The sequence below is a fragment of the Mangifera indica genome, chromosome 14 (assembly GCF_011075055.1).
Source record: "Mangifera indica cultivar Alphonso chromosome 14, CATAS_Mindica_2.1, whole genome shotgun sequence".
NCBI lineage: Eukaryota > Viridiplantae > Streptophyta > Magnoliopsida > Sapindales > Anacardiaceae > Mangifera > Mangifera indica.
The window spans coordinates 10,135,954-10,153,409 of record NC_058150.1 but is presented as its reverse complement, the minus strand read 5'-3'; the positions used below and the strand labels follow the sequence as shown (position 1 = coordinate 10,153,409).

At 29.1% G+C, this 17,456-nt stretch overlaps 1 protein-coding gene across 6 annotated transcripts; it reads left to right on the top strand.

Annotated features, from left to right (window-relative positions):
* The first annotated feature begins 8,766 nt into the window (after positions 1 to 8,766).
* LOC123196420 (inositol transporter 1) lies at positions 8,767 to 15,392 on the top strand. Of its 6 annotated transcripts, none has more exons than XR_006497697.1 (7): positions 10,129 to 10,312; positions 10,701 to 10,771; positions 11,196 to 11,531; positions 13,560 to 13,667; positions 13,761 to 13,946; positions 14,447 to 15,168; positions 15,215 to 15,392. XR_006497697.1 is itself a non-coding variant. In XM_044610443.1 (6 exons), exons 1-6 carry the CDS (start codon positions 9,204 to 9,206, stop codon positions 15,095 to 15,097), a joined length of 1,494 nt encoding a protein of 497 aa, XP_044466378.1. In that variant the 5' UTR covers positions 8,767 to 9,203; the 3' UTR covers positions 15,098 to 15,392. The 6 variants fall into 6 exon arrangements, 3 of the variants coding, with proteins under 3 accessions (XP_044466378.1, XP_044466377.1, XP_044466379.1); XR_006497696.1 differs by having other exon boundaries at positions 15,207 to 15,392; XR_006497695.1 differs by having other exon boundaries at positions 15,201 to 15,392.
* Positions 15,393 to 17,456: the final 2,064 nt, after the last annotated feature.

Here is a 17,456-nt window from a genome sequence, read left to right as displayed (position 1 = left end):
AGGTCTCCTCCTGCCGTTGTGTTGACGTCTGCTAGCTTTCTTACGTGGCATATTTCTACTATGAGATTATAATCTGCATGCAATGTTTGAGAGTTATGGCATTGGTTTATAGTTTTTTTTTTTCCCTTTGAGAGTTGTGACATGTTACAAGCTGGTCTGACAAAAGTGCTAAGGATTATAACGTGTTTCAAGTTAGAAAAATTTATTCCTCATGCCTCTTAACAACTTGGTACCTGGTTCTTCTTCTAGAGAGGTGAAAGGATAATTTCCTCGTTTAATCATCATTTCAACCTTTGACTAATAAAATCCATTAATAGAGTTGGCTCATGGGTGGCATTTTGGGTTTATTAAACTTAGTTGGTAGCATTTTGTCATTTCATCAAACCTTGGGTGGGAATATGTTCTCTGGCTTTTCTTAAAAATAAAATGCCCAAAAAATTAGAAAAAGTTAAGGAGGGCCATGGCCTTTGGCCCCTCAAATATTTTAATATTTATATATTAGAATATCAAATTTGTTATACTGATATTATATTTTCTTAAATTTTCACAATTGATAAATTTTCTTGAACTAGTTTAGAAATTTAAGTATAACATTGTACTAGTAGATAAAACTCAAGTATTAGACATTTTACATAAATAATCAACTTTTAAAATTATTTATCAAATAATAATAATTAGATTTTGTTTATTCATAACTTAATAATTATAAATTATACAAAATATATAAGAATTGATTATTAGATAATCAATTATTTTTATAATCATTGAAAACAAAACACAATCGATTTAAATTACAAGGGAACAATTAATTTTGACAATCTTACTATCACATGATTATAATTTTTATATGCTAACTTTGAGTGATTTATTTATGATAATTCAATGAATTAAATGCCCTAACCAACATGTGTTACAGATAAAAAGTCTCACATTTAATAAATAAAATATTGATAAATAAGTGTTATAAATTAGATTTTAACACAAACTAATTAATTTTGTATAATATATGTTTTAATCTTCACACTTGTAAATCTAATATATATTTGTGATATGGTATCAGAACACGAGTCAAACAACGAACCTAACAACCTAAGTATTCTTGGATACAAATAATAATGCACCCAGCAAAAAACCAATTGAGTCAAATGACAGGACTAATAACCTAGGTGGTTGCATTTGAGCGAGTCAAACTACGGGCTTAACAACTTAAGTATTCTTGTATACAAATGACAATACATTTAACTAAAAATCTACTGAGTTAAAAGACGAATATAATATCTTAGATGATTGTACTTGAACGAGAATGTTGAAAACAAAAAATTTCACATATAATAAATAAAATATAAAAAAGTGATATATAAATATTGTGGATTAAATTTTAATATAAACTAATTATTTTTATATAATATAAACTTTAATCTTTATACTTATAAATTGAATATATATTTAAGAGTGGACAAAAATATTTTCTAAAACTTTGTCTAACTACCATGGAAACCGACCAAACATAAATAATTGAAACAAGCCAACGAAATTTGTGGCCATGAGAGGCACAAATGTCAAATGGACGGCTCGACTTTGTTGGCATCTTGACATGGCATGTGATTTGAACACCAGAAAGTAAAAACCAACTTCTCAACATCTTGTTTATCCCATTGTTCAGTAATGACAGCAAATAGAGACATTTCAGAAGAATGCAAATACCGTAAGCAAAAGTGGAGCAAATTTATGTCTGTATTAGGCTAAGATTTTGCCATAAGAAACTTCTTTATCAAACTAAAACATGGTTGTCTCAAATCATATTCGACTATTTATTCAACCATAGGCTAAAAGATTTATTTCCATACAAGATTTTGTCTATTAATAAAATTATATCCACTAATTTTGTAAAATTTATATCCACTCATCAATTATTACGATGGTTAATTATAAGGATATAATTATTATTTAATTAATAATATTAAAAATAAAATAAAAAATTATCTTTTTATCTTAATTTAGTTTTAAAATTTTATATTTTTTCTTAGAACAATGCTATGTGTATCCATTTTTGGTACACAATTCATGTACACAGTGATATGTCCTCATGTAATTAAGTGATTTTAAAACATGTGTCATTATATGATAAAGAAACATCCAATCACATAATAACACCTCATATGTATATATAAATTGTGTATAAAAAATAGGTATACATAGTTTTATTGTTTTTCTTATTAGGGTTTTATTTATTCATTACAATTGCCAAAAATTATAATTATATATTTACAATTACATTCTCTCTTTCTAATAATTATTCTTTCTAATAATTCACTCAAACGTTGTTATCTTGACTTTGCGAGGACTAAAAACCATGATTAAGACTATTTTTTATTTATTTTTTATTCGGTGCTTGCAATTATTTATTTATTTACACATACTACTAATATTAATGTAAATTAAAGATTTTAATAATGTATTATATACACAATAAATATGAACATTTTCTTTTTATTTCTTTTTCCCTAAAATCGACTCTTTATCATTTTTGGTTTCATTTCTTTCATTTTTATTTTTCAAAAATCTCGTTTGCATGCACTTTTACTAATATTTCAAAAAAGACCTTGCCTCAAATTCAAAATTATCACAATTTTTATAAAATTCAATAAACATCAATCCATCTTTCAGCGTTCTTATTGGTTGCAAATGTATTTCCATCCGTCGGCCAACCGATTTCCCCAATGTGATTTTCAAATCTGGCACACCGACTTTCTAAAGAGCCCAAAGCAAGGTGTCGTAGCTTTCATTGAGGACGTTTGAATATGTACAGTCTTTTAATTTTATTTTTTTAATATTATTTATTAAATAACATTTATATTTTATGAATAATATTTTTTTTAACAATAACAATTGATACATGGGAATAAGTTAGCAGATATAATTTTGTCAAAGGGTTAAACTTTTGGTGAGAATAAGTTTTTTAGCTTTTGATAATTAATTATGTATACTGTTATATTAGGTCTAATTATTAGTTAAATAATTTGATTCAAAATGTTATGTTAATTTTAATTAGATGTTCTATAAAAATGATAAAATTAGGATTAATATTGTCGTTTTTTAAAGAAATTTTGTCAATGTGTTGTATGAAGTTTACATATACACATTCCGTATTTTTTTTATATTTGAATTTATGAGTATATTTTTATACACATTTTTTATCATTCATTGCATCATACCCTCATAATTTCAATGTCATTTTTTTTCTATTATCATATTTCCTAACTAAGTGTTTGGTTTCACCATTTACATAAAGGTGCAATATTATGTGTTTGTTCACATTTACACATATACAGGATCTAGATTATACTTTGATCAATGATAAATCGCCTTTACTGCTTTTCTCCTCTCTTGACAGTCATAGGCGTCTTATTCTATGTGGCCTTCTTCTTGTTTGTGTTCAAGACCAGTCACCCCTTATTAGCTGAGATTATTAAGAAAACCATCCAAAACAAATAACATCTTTTTTATCACTTTGAGGTTGTCTAGAACTTGTCTAGTGATAAATGAAGTTGTTGGAAAGCATAAGAATGCTACCACTGTTGAGACATCATCAAGCTCTCCAGCATGGGGTCAGAATTGTTCTAAAGCCAATCGAATTTGTATAATTTGTAATTATTTTATTTATTATTAATAAAAGGAATTTATAGATTATTCATATTGTATATGTTTGCTATATGATTGTAAAATCAATATATCTTTAGAATAATAGGATTGTGATGAGAGAAGTAGATAATTGATCGTGTGAACTCTATATACACATTAAGTGATCATTATAGAAATGTTTGTAATCCTGACATTACTTTGACCAAACGCACAAGTAATGATGATAATATTATTATAGTGTTAAAAGACTTTATCGAAAAGTTGTGACAATTTTCATGTGTCAAAGCTATTTGATAACAACTTAATGTAAAACATGAGTACACATTGTAGATGTATTTACTAGATAGACAAATTTAGAGGATTTTCATATAGATGGTTGCTCTAGTATTTATGAAATATATCTTTTAACTTACGAGTACATGTGATTTTTTGACTTGAAATCGTCAGACCATTTCTTATAAGAATTGATATGGTTTGATATCACCTAAAATGTCAGGGTAACCATAAAGCTAATGATTGGTCATACCGCGATCTGTATAAAAGCTATGAGGGATCAATAAAATATTCATCATTCTTGAGCATGGAAAAAATATTTCTATGAGTATATTGAGAGACATCAACGACCACTTGAATATGTGGTTGCTGTGAGACTAGGCTAAAACTTGATTTGAATTGTTTGATAATTAGTGAATATCGGTTCATATTGAGGAGTTCCTAAGATAAACACTATATTTGTATCTCAATCTTGAGAGATGTTGATTGATGAAAGGATCATATTATACTTAACTATAGAGTTGATAAGCCTCAATGTTATTCTCTGACACTTTATTGAACGGGTAGCCATGATACATTATTAGAGGTAAATCTTAGTCTGTGTCCATATTTAACCCAAATATAAATACTATCGACTCAATAAAGAGCTTTCGAGTCACACACATAAAAGGATGTGATCGAACTTCGAAGATATAAGATCATTCGAGTTAGATTCAATTCAAAGTCTAGATTAAAGATTTTGATTCTTAGAAGGTCTTTTTGGCTTGTAATCCTTCGGGAATGTGATGCTAGTAAAATATTGGTCTTGGATTTGTCCTTCTAGGATATTTTATTTAATTACTTTTTCAAAGCTCATAAATTCTAGGCAAATAATCGTGTCAAAGGCCATTTAATATTATTCATCCAATTTTAGGAACCTTAGATTCAAATATTATCTTATGTTCACAAAATTTATGGTTTTGTAGGCATATATATGAATTAATCTTTAAAACTTCAAGTTCATATATTATCTCATATTTACAAAATAGCTGGTTTTGTAAAGAAAATATTAGAATTAATTTTTAAACTTTAGTTTCAGATATTATCTCATATTTATAAAACTTCTGGTTGTTGTAATTATTATTCAAAATATTTTAATATTTAAAACTTTAATTTTGATTATATTTCATACTTCAAGTCTATTTTTTTCACAATTTATGTAAACTTTAGGTTGTAAATGTGATATAGTTAATATAAAATAAATAAATATTTTGATGAAATTTAGGACTTCAAGCCCACATATATATATTTTCATGATTTTGTAAACTTCAGGTTACAAATCAGATACAATTATTATGATATAAATAAATATTTAAATGATATCTAGGATTTCGGGTCCAAATTCATTATTAACTTAGAGTTACAAATGATATTTAAGACTTTGGATCCAAATTCTTGATTTTGTAAATTTCGAGTTACAAATGATATTTAGAATTTCAGATAAAGATTTATAATTTTGTAAATTTCATGTTACAAATTAAATACAATTGTAAATAAAAAATTAAATTGAAGAATAATAGAAATTAAAATATCTATAGTTTATATTTTGCAAACATGATAATATCATAACTGCGATACCCATATTTGTAATATACAAATAAAATAATAATATAATTAAAAGATAACTAATTTTAAAATATACATAAGTTGGTGGCGCTAATAACGTACTATAAAATAATAATTGGGCAGAGAAAGATGAAAGAAAGAACAATATTGAAGTTTCTTTAAAATAAAGAAACGCAGTTATGAGAGGATGAGAATTACAAAGTGAATTACAAAAGTGAAGGTTGGTGTATATTACAAAGGAGGAGAGGAGGGGTATTTATAGTGCACAAGTTTTGTCTTTCATGTATTAGTGGGCTGCATAAAAATAAAAAACGGGAAATTAATTAAAACAGGTACCAAATTTGCCGTTTAAACCTTTTTTCGGTAAGATTTCTCAATTTTTACCTTTTTAAGTAAATGATATTTTTTATTCCAAAAATATATTTCCTCCTATTTCTTTTCATTTACAGTAGTTTTCACAGATTAATCTCTTATATTTCGGAGTATACGAATTAAGCTTAATTTTTTTGTAATGCATAAGATTTACAAATGAAAAACAGATTAATTTTTTATATAATAATTGATATTTATATACCTTTATATCTTTACAAAATGATGAACATAACTAAGACAAGATGTGTTTGGTGTGGGTTGTGTCAGGTGAGAAAGGGTGCACGTCTTTTCGAAATGAGTGAAATGGTAGGTGTTTTCTTGAAATGATGCGTTTTTCTAAGGGAGTGCAAAAATGTGCGAAAGTGTAAAGGGGTGTGAAAATGCGAAAGGGTGCGTGAAATCGTAAAAGGGTGCGTTAACTTCTGAAGGGGTGCATGAAATCTTAATTAAAAGGGTGCATCAACCTCTGAAAGGGTGCGACAACGCTAAAGGGGTATGTGAAAGAGTGCGTCGTAACCTTAAGGGGTGCGTGAAAGGGTGCAACAACGCTTAAGGGGTACGTGAAAGGGTGCAACAATGCTGAGATGGTGCGTCACTTTGAAAGGGTGCATCATAACATGAAGGGTGCGTGAAAGGGTGCGACAACGCTGAAGAGGTGCGCGAAAGGGTGCGCCACATTGAAAGAGTGCGTTATAACCTTAAAGGGTGTGTGAAATCATAAAAAGGTGTGTCATTCTTTCCAAAGGTGCATGCATGCACAAATTAAATTAGTGATACATCTGCTGTAATGAAAACATTTTCATTAAAAAACTAAAAAATGTAAAGAAGTGCGTGAAACTGTGAAGGGATGTGGGAAAATGTGAAGATGTGTGTGAAAGGGTGCGTAAAAATACAAAACGAATGCGTGAAAATACAAACGGGTGTGTGAAAATGTAAAAGGTATGTGAAAATACAAATGGGTGCAAAAAATATAAAAAGGGTGCATAAATTATAAAAGGGGTCCGTGAATTATAAAGGGGCAAGTGAATTTATAAAAGGGGTACGTGAGATATATTATATATTATATTATTAATATATATTATATTAATAATATAATATATTATATATTAATAATATATATAATATATATTATTTTTACGCACCTCTTCACAGTTTCACACACTCTTTAATAGTTTTTCACACCTCTTCACGTTTTCTCGCACTCCTTCACAAATTCACGTACCCCTTTACACTTTCGTATATTTTTGAATCATTTTGCACATTTTCGCACCCTTTTACACATTTTGGCATCCTTTTGAAAAAACGCGCATCATTTCCTAATTTTCGCACCCTTTCAAATGAACGCACACTTTTAGCACCCGTGCACAACCCACACGCACTCTTTGTGTAGTTATGTTCAACATTTTTTAAAAGGTATATAAATATCAACTATCATATAAAAAATTATTCTGCTTTTGATATGTAAATCTTAACAATTACAAAAAAATTAAACTTAATCTGTATACTCTAAAAAATAAAATATTTTCTAGTAAAAACTAATTTGGATAAGAAGAAAAAGGATAAAGGGTATTGTTGAAATAGAAAATAGGGTTTGCTTAAAAAGAAAAAACTACCGCAATTTTGCCGAAAAAAGTTTACGCGGCAAATTCCATGAGGATTTTAATTAATTTCCCATTAAAAACTCACTCTCTTTTCTTTTTCCGCCCTCAATTTTAAATTCATTCCCACTGCATCCATTGACTTGATTAGGTGGAAAGCCACTTGGACGCAAAACACTTATTATTTATTTTGAGTTTAAAATAAAAAATAATACTATGTGTATCTATTTTTAAATACATAAATAGATATATATATTATGTCATTATATAATTGAATATTATTTTATTATTAATTCAAAATTATTTAATTATTTGATAACATATATTAAGTATGTACTAATTTATATATTTAAGTAAATATGTATAATTTTATTGTAAAATAAAACATATTCTTCCATCAGTCAAAAAGTAAAGCCTTACAAATATTAAAAGCCCAATTGAAAATTTTAATTTTTTTAAAATAATAAAATTATATATACATAATTTAAATATTAAAGACGATGAGCAATGATAATAGTTAATGACAAATTGGATAATAAGTCAATAATTAATGTTAGGGCAAAATTAAGAATTAATAATTTACTATTAACAAATGACTTTAAGAAGGGTAAAAGACAATTTTTGAAATATAAGGGAATATGAGGTACACTATTTTAAATTTACGAGAGGGTGACAAAAAGCTCAAAACTTACATAAATTTATGAGATGTGACAATAAAACTCAAACCTTATATGAGATGGATGATAAATTAAAATCGAATAAAATGCAATTTAAACCGAATTTAAATTTAGAAAGTTTAACTGAAATTTATTATGAGTTGTCATAAAAATTATCGGAATATAACAAAAAAAAAATTCATATATGATAAAGGGGGAAAGAGTTATTGGAAATGATAAGTCTCTTGACCATCTTTATCCAAATGTCCAACAAAAAGGTTATCAAGCTTGTATGGGAAGTATTAATACATAAAATTTACCCCCAACGACCAGAAAAAGGCGAGAATAAGACAACACGATCGATCGCGCTTACAAATGTTTTAATCTCGTGGATAATGTGTTCAAAGCCCTTATCTGAAATGCGACGTTGTAAAAACAATACGAATTGCTACGTAAATAAAATAATTAAAATGATAACCTCACAAGCCCGTCAAATTTTCCTCAACAAATGTAAGCATTTCATTGGCTGCCTCAGTCACAGCTTAGTAACAATATCCTATCATTTTCTAAGGAACATTACTTTTCAAAATTTTGCTTTAAATTTTCTCGCCGTCTGGTTTCAGTTTCTCAACTACCTTTCCACCCCCAAGTTCCCAGTGAAAAAAAATTTCCCTAAATTTCCTGGAAATTTCGTCCGTCCAATCGAATAGGAGTCCTTCTCTTAATTCATTTCCTAATCTTCCTTGCTCCCATTCTTTCCCTCTGCTTTTACTAGACGACTAAACCATCGCCTTTTTGAAGACATTGTTGCTCTATAAGCTTGCTTCAGTTGTTTTTTCTTGGAAGCTTCTCCACAAAAATATAATCAATCATTTTTTGGCCTTTTTATAATCAAATGAGATACTAGAGTGTTGCCTTTATTTAGACAGCTTTGACCGTAGCGATCTTTTTCTAATTTTGATCGTCGAGAATTTTGGGGAAGTAATCATTTTTATATCTCCAACAATATTTGAAGCGTTCATTTGAATTTTTTTGAAGTTAATTTTATCGTAGAAGGATGACGTTGGATTCGGTTCCCGGTAGTTCGGGGTACTTGGAGGCATTCCCAGAGAGGAGAATGGCGTATTTTAGTAATTCGTACGTTCTTGGATTGACGGTAATTGCTGGCATTGGTGGACTCCTCTTCGGCTACGACAGTGGTATTCTACTTTTTCTTACTCTTAAATACGAATCACGGTACCGGACTCTAAGGTCTCTGTTATTCTTTTCTTTTTTTGTTTTTGTATTGATCCGGTAATTATATCGGATAGGTAGATTAACGGTTGGTTTGAATAATATTTCATTATCAAAATAGAGAAATTATCTTGAAGATAGATTACTTAAAAAATTATGATTACTATATTTGATAAAATTTGATAAGTATAAATAATTATTGTTTTTGGTTAAATATAATAAAAAAATATTAGTAAATTATTTTACTTAAACACTCTTGAATATAATTATTTTTAAATATTTTTTATATTATTTATTATATTAATTAAAAATAAATTTATTTTTATATCAAAAAATAAATAAATAGTTATATAATTATAACAAAATCAAGATTACATAATAATATTTTAAAATATAAAGTGAAAGTGATAATCAGATTATTACTTATATTACTTGTTACATCAACGTTGGTAATAGAAGATTACTGTAATATTTTATTATTGACAAACTAAATAAAATAATGTAAATAAGAAAAAATAGATTACAAAAATAATATTTAAATCCTTATAATCAAACGACCCCTTAAGTCAGTGATATTATTAAACAAGATTAGCTGTTTGTGATCCCACTTGATTTTTAATATTAAAAATTCTAACACAATCATATATAGTAATTAGTAACTACTTACTAAGCTTTATTGATCACATAGATTATAGCTTTATTGATCATATATTTCATGTACAATTTTTTTTCTCCAGCATTTATTTAATTGATTTCATTAATTTATGCACGGGGGCTACAGCCTTTTCAGTCTAATCACTTTCAAAGATGTAACTAAAGATGCGGTTTTTTTTTATAAATTTTCTTTTCCTTTTTGGCTAAGAATACCGGAGAGAAAAGTTTGTTTAGCCACCTATTCTAATGCGAAAAGGAATTTTAGTGTTGTGGTAGTTGGTAATTGTTGGTTTTTTTTTTTAAATGTTATTTTTTATAATGAAAGTCAGAAATTTGGTTGTAAGAATTTAACTAAGTATTTTTCTGGACTCTAGCTGAAGGTGCTGTTTCAGTTCAATTCTATGTTTTATTTTGAATAAGGTAGATATTTCTTTTGTAAAATTAATATTTACTGTGTTTTTTCTGACTTTTCAAAAGTAGGTTTTTGAAATAACCCTAAAAGTTGGTTTAAAATCTAAAACCATCAAAAAAAGTTTGTTTATGGTGTGCTATATCATGTTAAGAGGCTTTAGATAGAATAGGATCTGAATTCCAGGAAACTTTTTATTGGATTTCTCTCATTATTTCTTTCTAAGAATGTTTTCTGATTTTAAACTTTTTATTGCAGGTGTCATATCAGGAGCCCTTCTGTATATAAAAGATGAATTTGAGGTGGTAAAACAGAGTAGTTTGCTACAGGTAAAAAACTAGTAAAGTTTCCTGCTTTTTGTTTTTCTTTAACATTAAGATGGTACAGTTTTTTTTACCTTTAATTGTATATATTGCATTTTGTGGTTCTCAATGGAATGCAGAAAATTAATTAAAAAAAGAAAAACACAGTTTATCCTCTTATTGTCCTTGGTTGAGTGGGAAAAAAAGAGAATTAAATGGTGGTTATGGCAATTGAAGCTTGTTATCTTATTGCATTCTGCCAGGATTATACTTGCTGGAGTTGGGGGTGGATGGATGGGTGTTTGGGCATTTGTGGAATTGTGTTTGTTTGTCAGGTTGGGAGAAAGGAGGAAGGCAACCTAGAATTTATCTAACCATTTCCTTGACTTCTTTCTTTAATTTTGTTTGCTATTTATTCTTTTGAAACATTCTGATTCTTTTAAGTTGTCAGGAAACAATCGTGAGCATGGCCTTGGTTGGCGCAATAATTGGAGCTGCATTAGGGGGTTGGATTAATGATGCATATGGACGTAAGAAAGCTACTCTTATTGCTGATGTTGTATTTACAGCTGGAGCAATTGTCATGGCTGCCGCACCAAATCCATATATTCTAATATTTGGACGGCTTTTAGTTGGCCTGGGTATGGGTGTAGCATCTGTAACTGCTCCAGTATATATAGCTGAAGCAGCCCCCTCAGAAGTAAGAGGTGGACTTGTGAGCACAAATGTACTTATGATAACTGGTGGACAGTTTCTTTCCTACCTTGTGAATCTTGCTTTTACAGAGGTCAGCTTTACCTTGCTTTCATCAACATGCAATAATTCTGTAGATACAACAAGATTCCCTGTATAAGAAAGTACTTTGACAACATGGAATGTCTTTGCTATCAATTTGTGTTTTTTTCTTATTTGAACCTAAACAGTAAATAGGCCTATATGAATCATAGCACTATGAATATTAAACTTTTTTTCTTTTTTTGGATGAAATTAAATTGAAATTAGTTGAGTAAAGATTTTCCTAACTAGTGTTTGGATATTATGTGCTAGTTAGTAAAAAGATTTTTTATGAGGAGCTTGAGTAAATCAAATTTAGCCAGAGATTGAGGAAATCAAAGGACCTTTTGATCTTATAGATAATCTGATCTTACTTCTAATTTAAATTAACTAGGTTGTAATATTCAATGGCATTGGTTCAAGTTAAAGTGCAGCGCCTGGTGGAATATATCCTTGAATACTAGAATTCTGAACCTAGTGTATAGATATAATATTTTTCTTTTTGCACTTTTCCCTTACTAGTGATTCTAAGTTATAGATTTATTAGTGTGATTGTTCTATTCAATGTAAACATTCTTGTGGAAAATTTTGTGTTATATCCATTCTCATTATATACCTCAGCTTGTGTGAAAGATTTTTATTTTGCAGTTTTGAAGAGTCACTCTAAAGATAAAATTTCGGGTTTGCATTTTAAGAACCCCAACTGAGACACATCATTGGAGGATTCTCTCTTGTTTTCTGGCATATATTAGATGATAATAGCAATGTGATGTAACTAGCATATACATGAGATGGATTCCTCATATAATTTAGTTACTATAATACTGGCTAATGGGCAAGTGTAAGCTTTAATTTAAGAGAAAAAGAAAAATGACTGCAAAGTGATTTTGAAAGCCTTTTTTTCAATAGATGGTTTTCACTAAAGTGCTATTTGGTTGGCCTTTAAAAATTTGGTCGTCTCTTTAACAGAGTAGCACAAAAAGCAAGAAAGAGCAATTTGGTTTCACTGAAGCAAACGCGAAAGAGATTTTATTGCTTTAAGACCAATAGTTTTATTTGTTGTAGAAGCAAAGTTCTTCTTGGATTTTAGAGTGAGAAATGCTGGTAATGCTGTTTTTCACATTCTCTTTGAGTCTATCATTTTCCTTTTGACACGTGCACAAAAGGCTAACAAAGTTGCAAGTAGGTACTAGAGTAAGAGTTATTAATTTTCTCTTTTATACAGGTGTTAAGAGGACAGTAAGAGAGTGAAAAAAGAGTGGGAATACAAGTGTTGCTAGCATTTCTCTTAATCGGTTAATACATTCATGATGTGGAAGATTCTTGAACCCATTATCAATTGTATTGAGTGTTTGATAATGCCAGGTCTCTGGTGCTGACTGCCTGGTATTTCTGTAACGGAATCTAAGGCTTCTATTATGTAAGATACTTGCTTATTCTTTAGAACTATAGCTTGGTTCACTCCAAATTCATTTTGATATCTTACCACCCCAAGTAAGTCTTATTTTGCTGCAGTTTCTCATGTTCTAGCCTTGGCAGCTTTTGTGTTTCTTCTTCAACATGGAAAAATTATTCTGTCCTGGGTCCTGACAAAGGTCACACTTTGTTGGTCCTCTGCATAAGTGTCTGAATTTTGAAACTTTTTTTTTTTTTGCAACTTTGTTTGGTCTAAAAGCTGTTCTGGAAATAAATTGAATCAGCATGGAAGTCGTCACTCTATAGCATAATTTGTATAAATCAGTGCTATGCCACTTATTTAGAAGTGGATCATATTAACAATGAAAGTGCTAAATCTTCTGTATGTTACAAATTTGTAGAAAAGTAGAAGGTTTAACTGAAAAGACTTATTTCACTGCTGCATGTTGCTGTTATAGTGTGCTAAATCATTGTGGCAGTGCTGGGATCTTATGTTGACCAAGTTAATTTCATAAACAAATTTGCTCTGCATCCCAGTTGGGAAGTCTAGCTAGTGGGTTTAAATTTTTAGATGAAATTCTTTAGGTTTTGATGTTCTTAGGGTTGAGATATACTATTTGGACAGGTACCTGGAACATGGAGATGGATGTTAGGAGTAGCAGGTGTGCCAGCTGTCATTCAGTTCGTCTTCATGCTTTTTATGCCAGAGTCTCCCCGGTGGCTTTTTATGAAGGTAAAAAGAGTGTCAACTCTTAAAAATTCCATTTTCTGACTTGTGAATTCTCTCTTTTCCTACACTTACCATATTAACATTCTTAATATACAGAGTGATAAAGATAAAGCCATTCTCGTGCTTGCTAGAATTTATGACTTTGATCGATTAGAGGATGAAATTGAACACCTTTCTTCTGCTTTAGAGGAAGAACGCCAGAAAAAGAATACCATCAGATACTTGGACGTTTTTAAAACAAAAGAGATCAGACTTGCTTTCCTGGCTGGGGCTGGGCTTCAGGTATGAATGGTCTGATTCAGAGTTTACAGCATTGACATTAAATAGGCTGTGATTATCTGAATTTCCCTTTGGCAGAAGTTATTACATATTCATGTCTAGGCAAACCTCACATTAAATGTCGTGAAAAGTAGAAGAAATAGACAACATACTGCACACTTTTGACATAGAATTGTTTGCATTTCATATTTTGGGGATATCATTAAAGAGAAGCTGAATGTGTTTGAAACATGTACTGAGTTGAGAGATTAGATTCTTGAGCTTGAGTGGGACTAAAAACAGCAGTTCTAATTTTTTTTTTTTTTAATAGTAGCATCCTTAAAATTTAGCTCTTGCTTTAGGTTCGTATTTCTCCAAAGAAAAAGGATTTTTTTATTACCAATTTGTGAACACCGAGGCTTTGATTAAGAGATATCTTTACTTGGAAGTGGATGGATTGAAATTCTGTTGCCAATGCCTGCTAATTTGTTTGCCGTTCAGTGACTTTGAAATCTGTTCTTCAGGCATTTCAGCAGTTCACGGGTATAAATACAGTTATGTACTACGGCCCAACAATTGTTCAAATGGCAGGCTTTGAATCAAACCAGCTTGCACTTCTTCTATCTCTTGCTATTGCTGCTGTAAACGCAGCTGGAACAATTGTTGGGATTTACCTTATTGACCATTTTGGAAGGAAAAAGTTGGCTCTCACAAGTTTATCTGGTGTAGTTTTATCCCTTGGCCTTCTCACTTGGGCATTCTTTGCCAAATCATCTGGTTCTTCTAGTGGACTCTATGGGTGGATTGCAGTTCTTGCGTTAGCCCTATATATAGCCTTCTACTCACCTGGAATGGGACCTGTGCCATGGACTGTGAACTCCGAGATATATCCTGAGCAATACCGAGGAATATGTGGGGGTATGTCTGCTACTGTAAATTGGGTTTCAAACCTGATTGTATCCGAAAGCTTTCTTTCAGTAGCTGATGCTGTGGGTACGGGAGCCGCTTTCTTGATTCTTGCTTGCATTGCTGTTCTTGCAATCATATTTGTGATTGTGTTCGTGCCAGAGACTAAAGGATTGACATTTCTTGAAGTGGAACAGATTTGGAAAGAACGAGCCCGGGGCACAAGTCACAACACAGAAAGCCTCCTGGAGCATGGAAATGAACCTTAGGACATCCATAAACACATTAAAAAAATTTAATTTTATATAATTAGATTATTTAAGTCAGTTTATGTATGTACATATATATATATATATATATATATATATATATATATATATATATATATATATATATATATAACGGTTGATGCTAAAACATCCATGCTAGTAAAAAGTAAAACATTTAGTTTATGAATTATTTCATTGAGGAAAATTGTTATACTTAGAATTTATATGATGATAATTGCATATAAGAATTTCAGAAATTTATGGTTTAGTTATTTTAGTTTTTCTTTTTGGCCAATTTTTCTGTTACGATTTTTTTATTTACTAATTCCCTTAACTGTAGTTACGTCAGATATCATTCTATATTACATTAATACTCCTAAATTTATTAGCATCACAATTTCTTTTCCAAGTATAATTCTGTTCAGAGCAATACTTTGCATATCAATTTTAGTTACATAAATATATACATATTTATATATATCATTGCATGATTGGTGTTGTTCTGTCATTAATTCACGATCCTCTTATCATATAGTGATATATATATATATATATATATATGAGTACATAATAGTTTTATTATTTTATTAAAGGGTGTTGGAATAATATAATATAATATAAATGAATGAGAGTGATGTTATTTTATTTTTTAAAAGCTTATACAATTTTATTAACAACCTTCACATCTTTATTTAAAAACTATAACATTTGAATGCATTAAACTAACTTAGAATAAAATTAGACTTGGTAATTTTAAATATGAGCCGTTAATTTGACACACTATGATAAAATATTGGGTTGGAGTTGAGCTTTTTGATACGAAATTTATTTCGAGTTAATCGATATGAGTCGAAATTAAATCGGTAGTGTAGGGTCACATGAAAGTAACTCAACATAATCCAAATCTACTCAAATATTTTGAAAAAATATTATTTTAATAGAATTTATTAGAGATAAATTATAGAAATATTAAAAAACAATATTAACAATAGTTGAAATATTTATAAATTGTATATGGTTATATTTTTATATAATTATAAATACTCTTATTATTTTTTTATTTAAATATTTTATTTTATTATTAAATAGTAAAAATTTGATTTGATTCGTTAGATTCTATGTCTTTTAAAGTTTTTACTTATATTATAATTATATATTGTATCTTTATAATAAAAATCTAAAATCTTTGTCGATTGCATATAAATGTATATTTGTATAATTACAATTACTTATATTATTTTTTTTTTTTATTAAAATATTTTATTATTAGGTAGTAAGAATTTGATTTAGGTAATCAGATTATTGATGTATTTTAAAACTTGTAGTATTGAAATTTTTTGATCATTTGTTAATAAGGCAAATTGTTATTTTGTGTATTTTATTAATAACATGTTAGAGTAATTTGGTGAAGAAATTAAAACAATAAAAAAAACTTTAGAAAGTGAAAATAATAGATAATTTTGGGTCTATATGGGTTGGATCGATTCGGGTCAACTCAAATATTAAAGAGTTGGATTAAAGTTAAAAAATTTCGATATGATTTTAATTCGGGTTAGATTAGAGTTGAACGTTTCTGATATGAACTTTAAATTAATATGATACGATATGATCTGATAACATGAACTGTCAAGTCTAAATAAAATGAAGAAAGTAGCGTATAATTGCTATGATTTTGATATACTCTTTCAATTAATTACATTATTTTAAAATAGAATTAGGGTTTATGATTGAAAGAGGAAGTAATATTTTTAGATTATATCTCTTATTTAGATCAAATTTAATAATTACAATAAAAAAAATAAAAATATAAAGATGTAATATAAATTATTTCATAAATAATATAATTTTAAATTATTTATTGTAGTATAAGGCTAGGCCTCTACTACATGTCTACCATACTGCGATCTTCACATAGTCCATTATTTTCAATTGCTACAAACTAGGAGACGCGGTAGGAGTTAGCATGATTGTAGACTTTTAGTTAAATTGTTTAAAGTACCTAAATAAAGGACTTCATGCCTATACATATCCATTAATAACTCATATCCTTGTAAATGTGGGAACTAGAAGTTGGTTCCATTGTATATATATCCATTTGATTAATCAAGAAAGGGTAACCAAATTTACCCCAAGTATTTGTCTTAGTTAAATTTCTTCAGTTTAATCCTTTCTAGTAAGCTTGTTATGTCTGGGAACATTCCTCGACGTAAGAAAGGCCAAGACAAGGCTTGTACCAAACAAGCTCACATCATGGTGGTATTAGAGCCAAACTCTGTAGGGAGTGTGAAACCACTCGATCCTGACAAACGTCCTATATAGGAACTTCCACCCAATAATCCAAATGGGTATCAACGCCTTG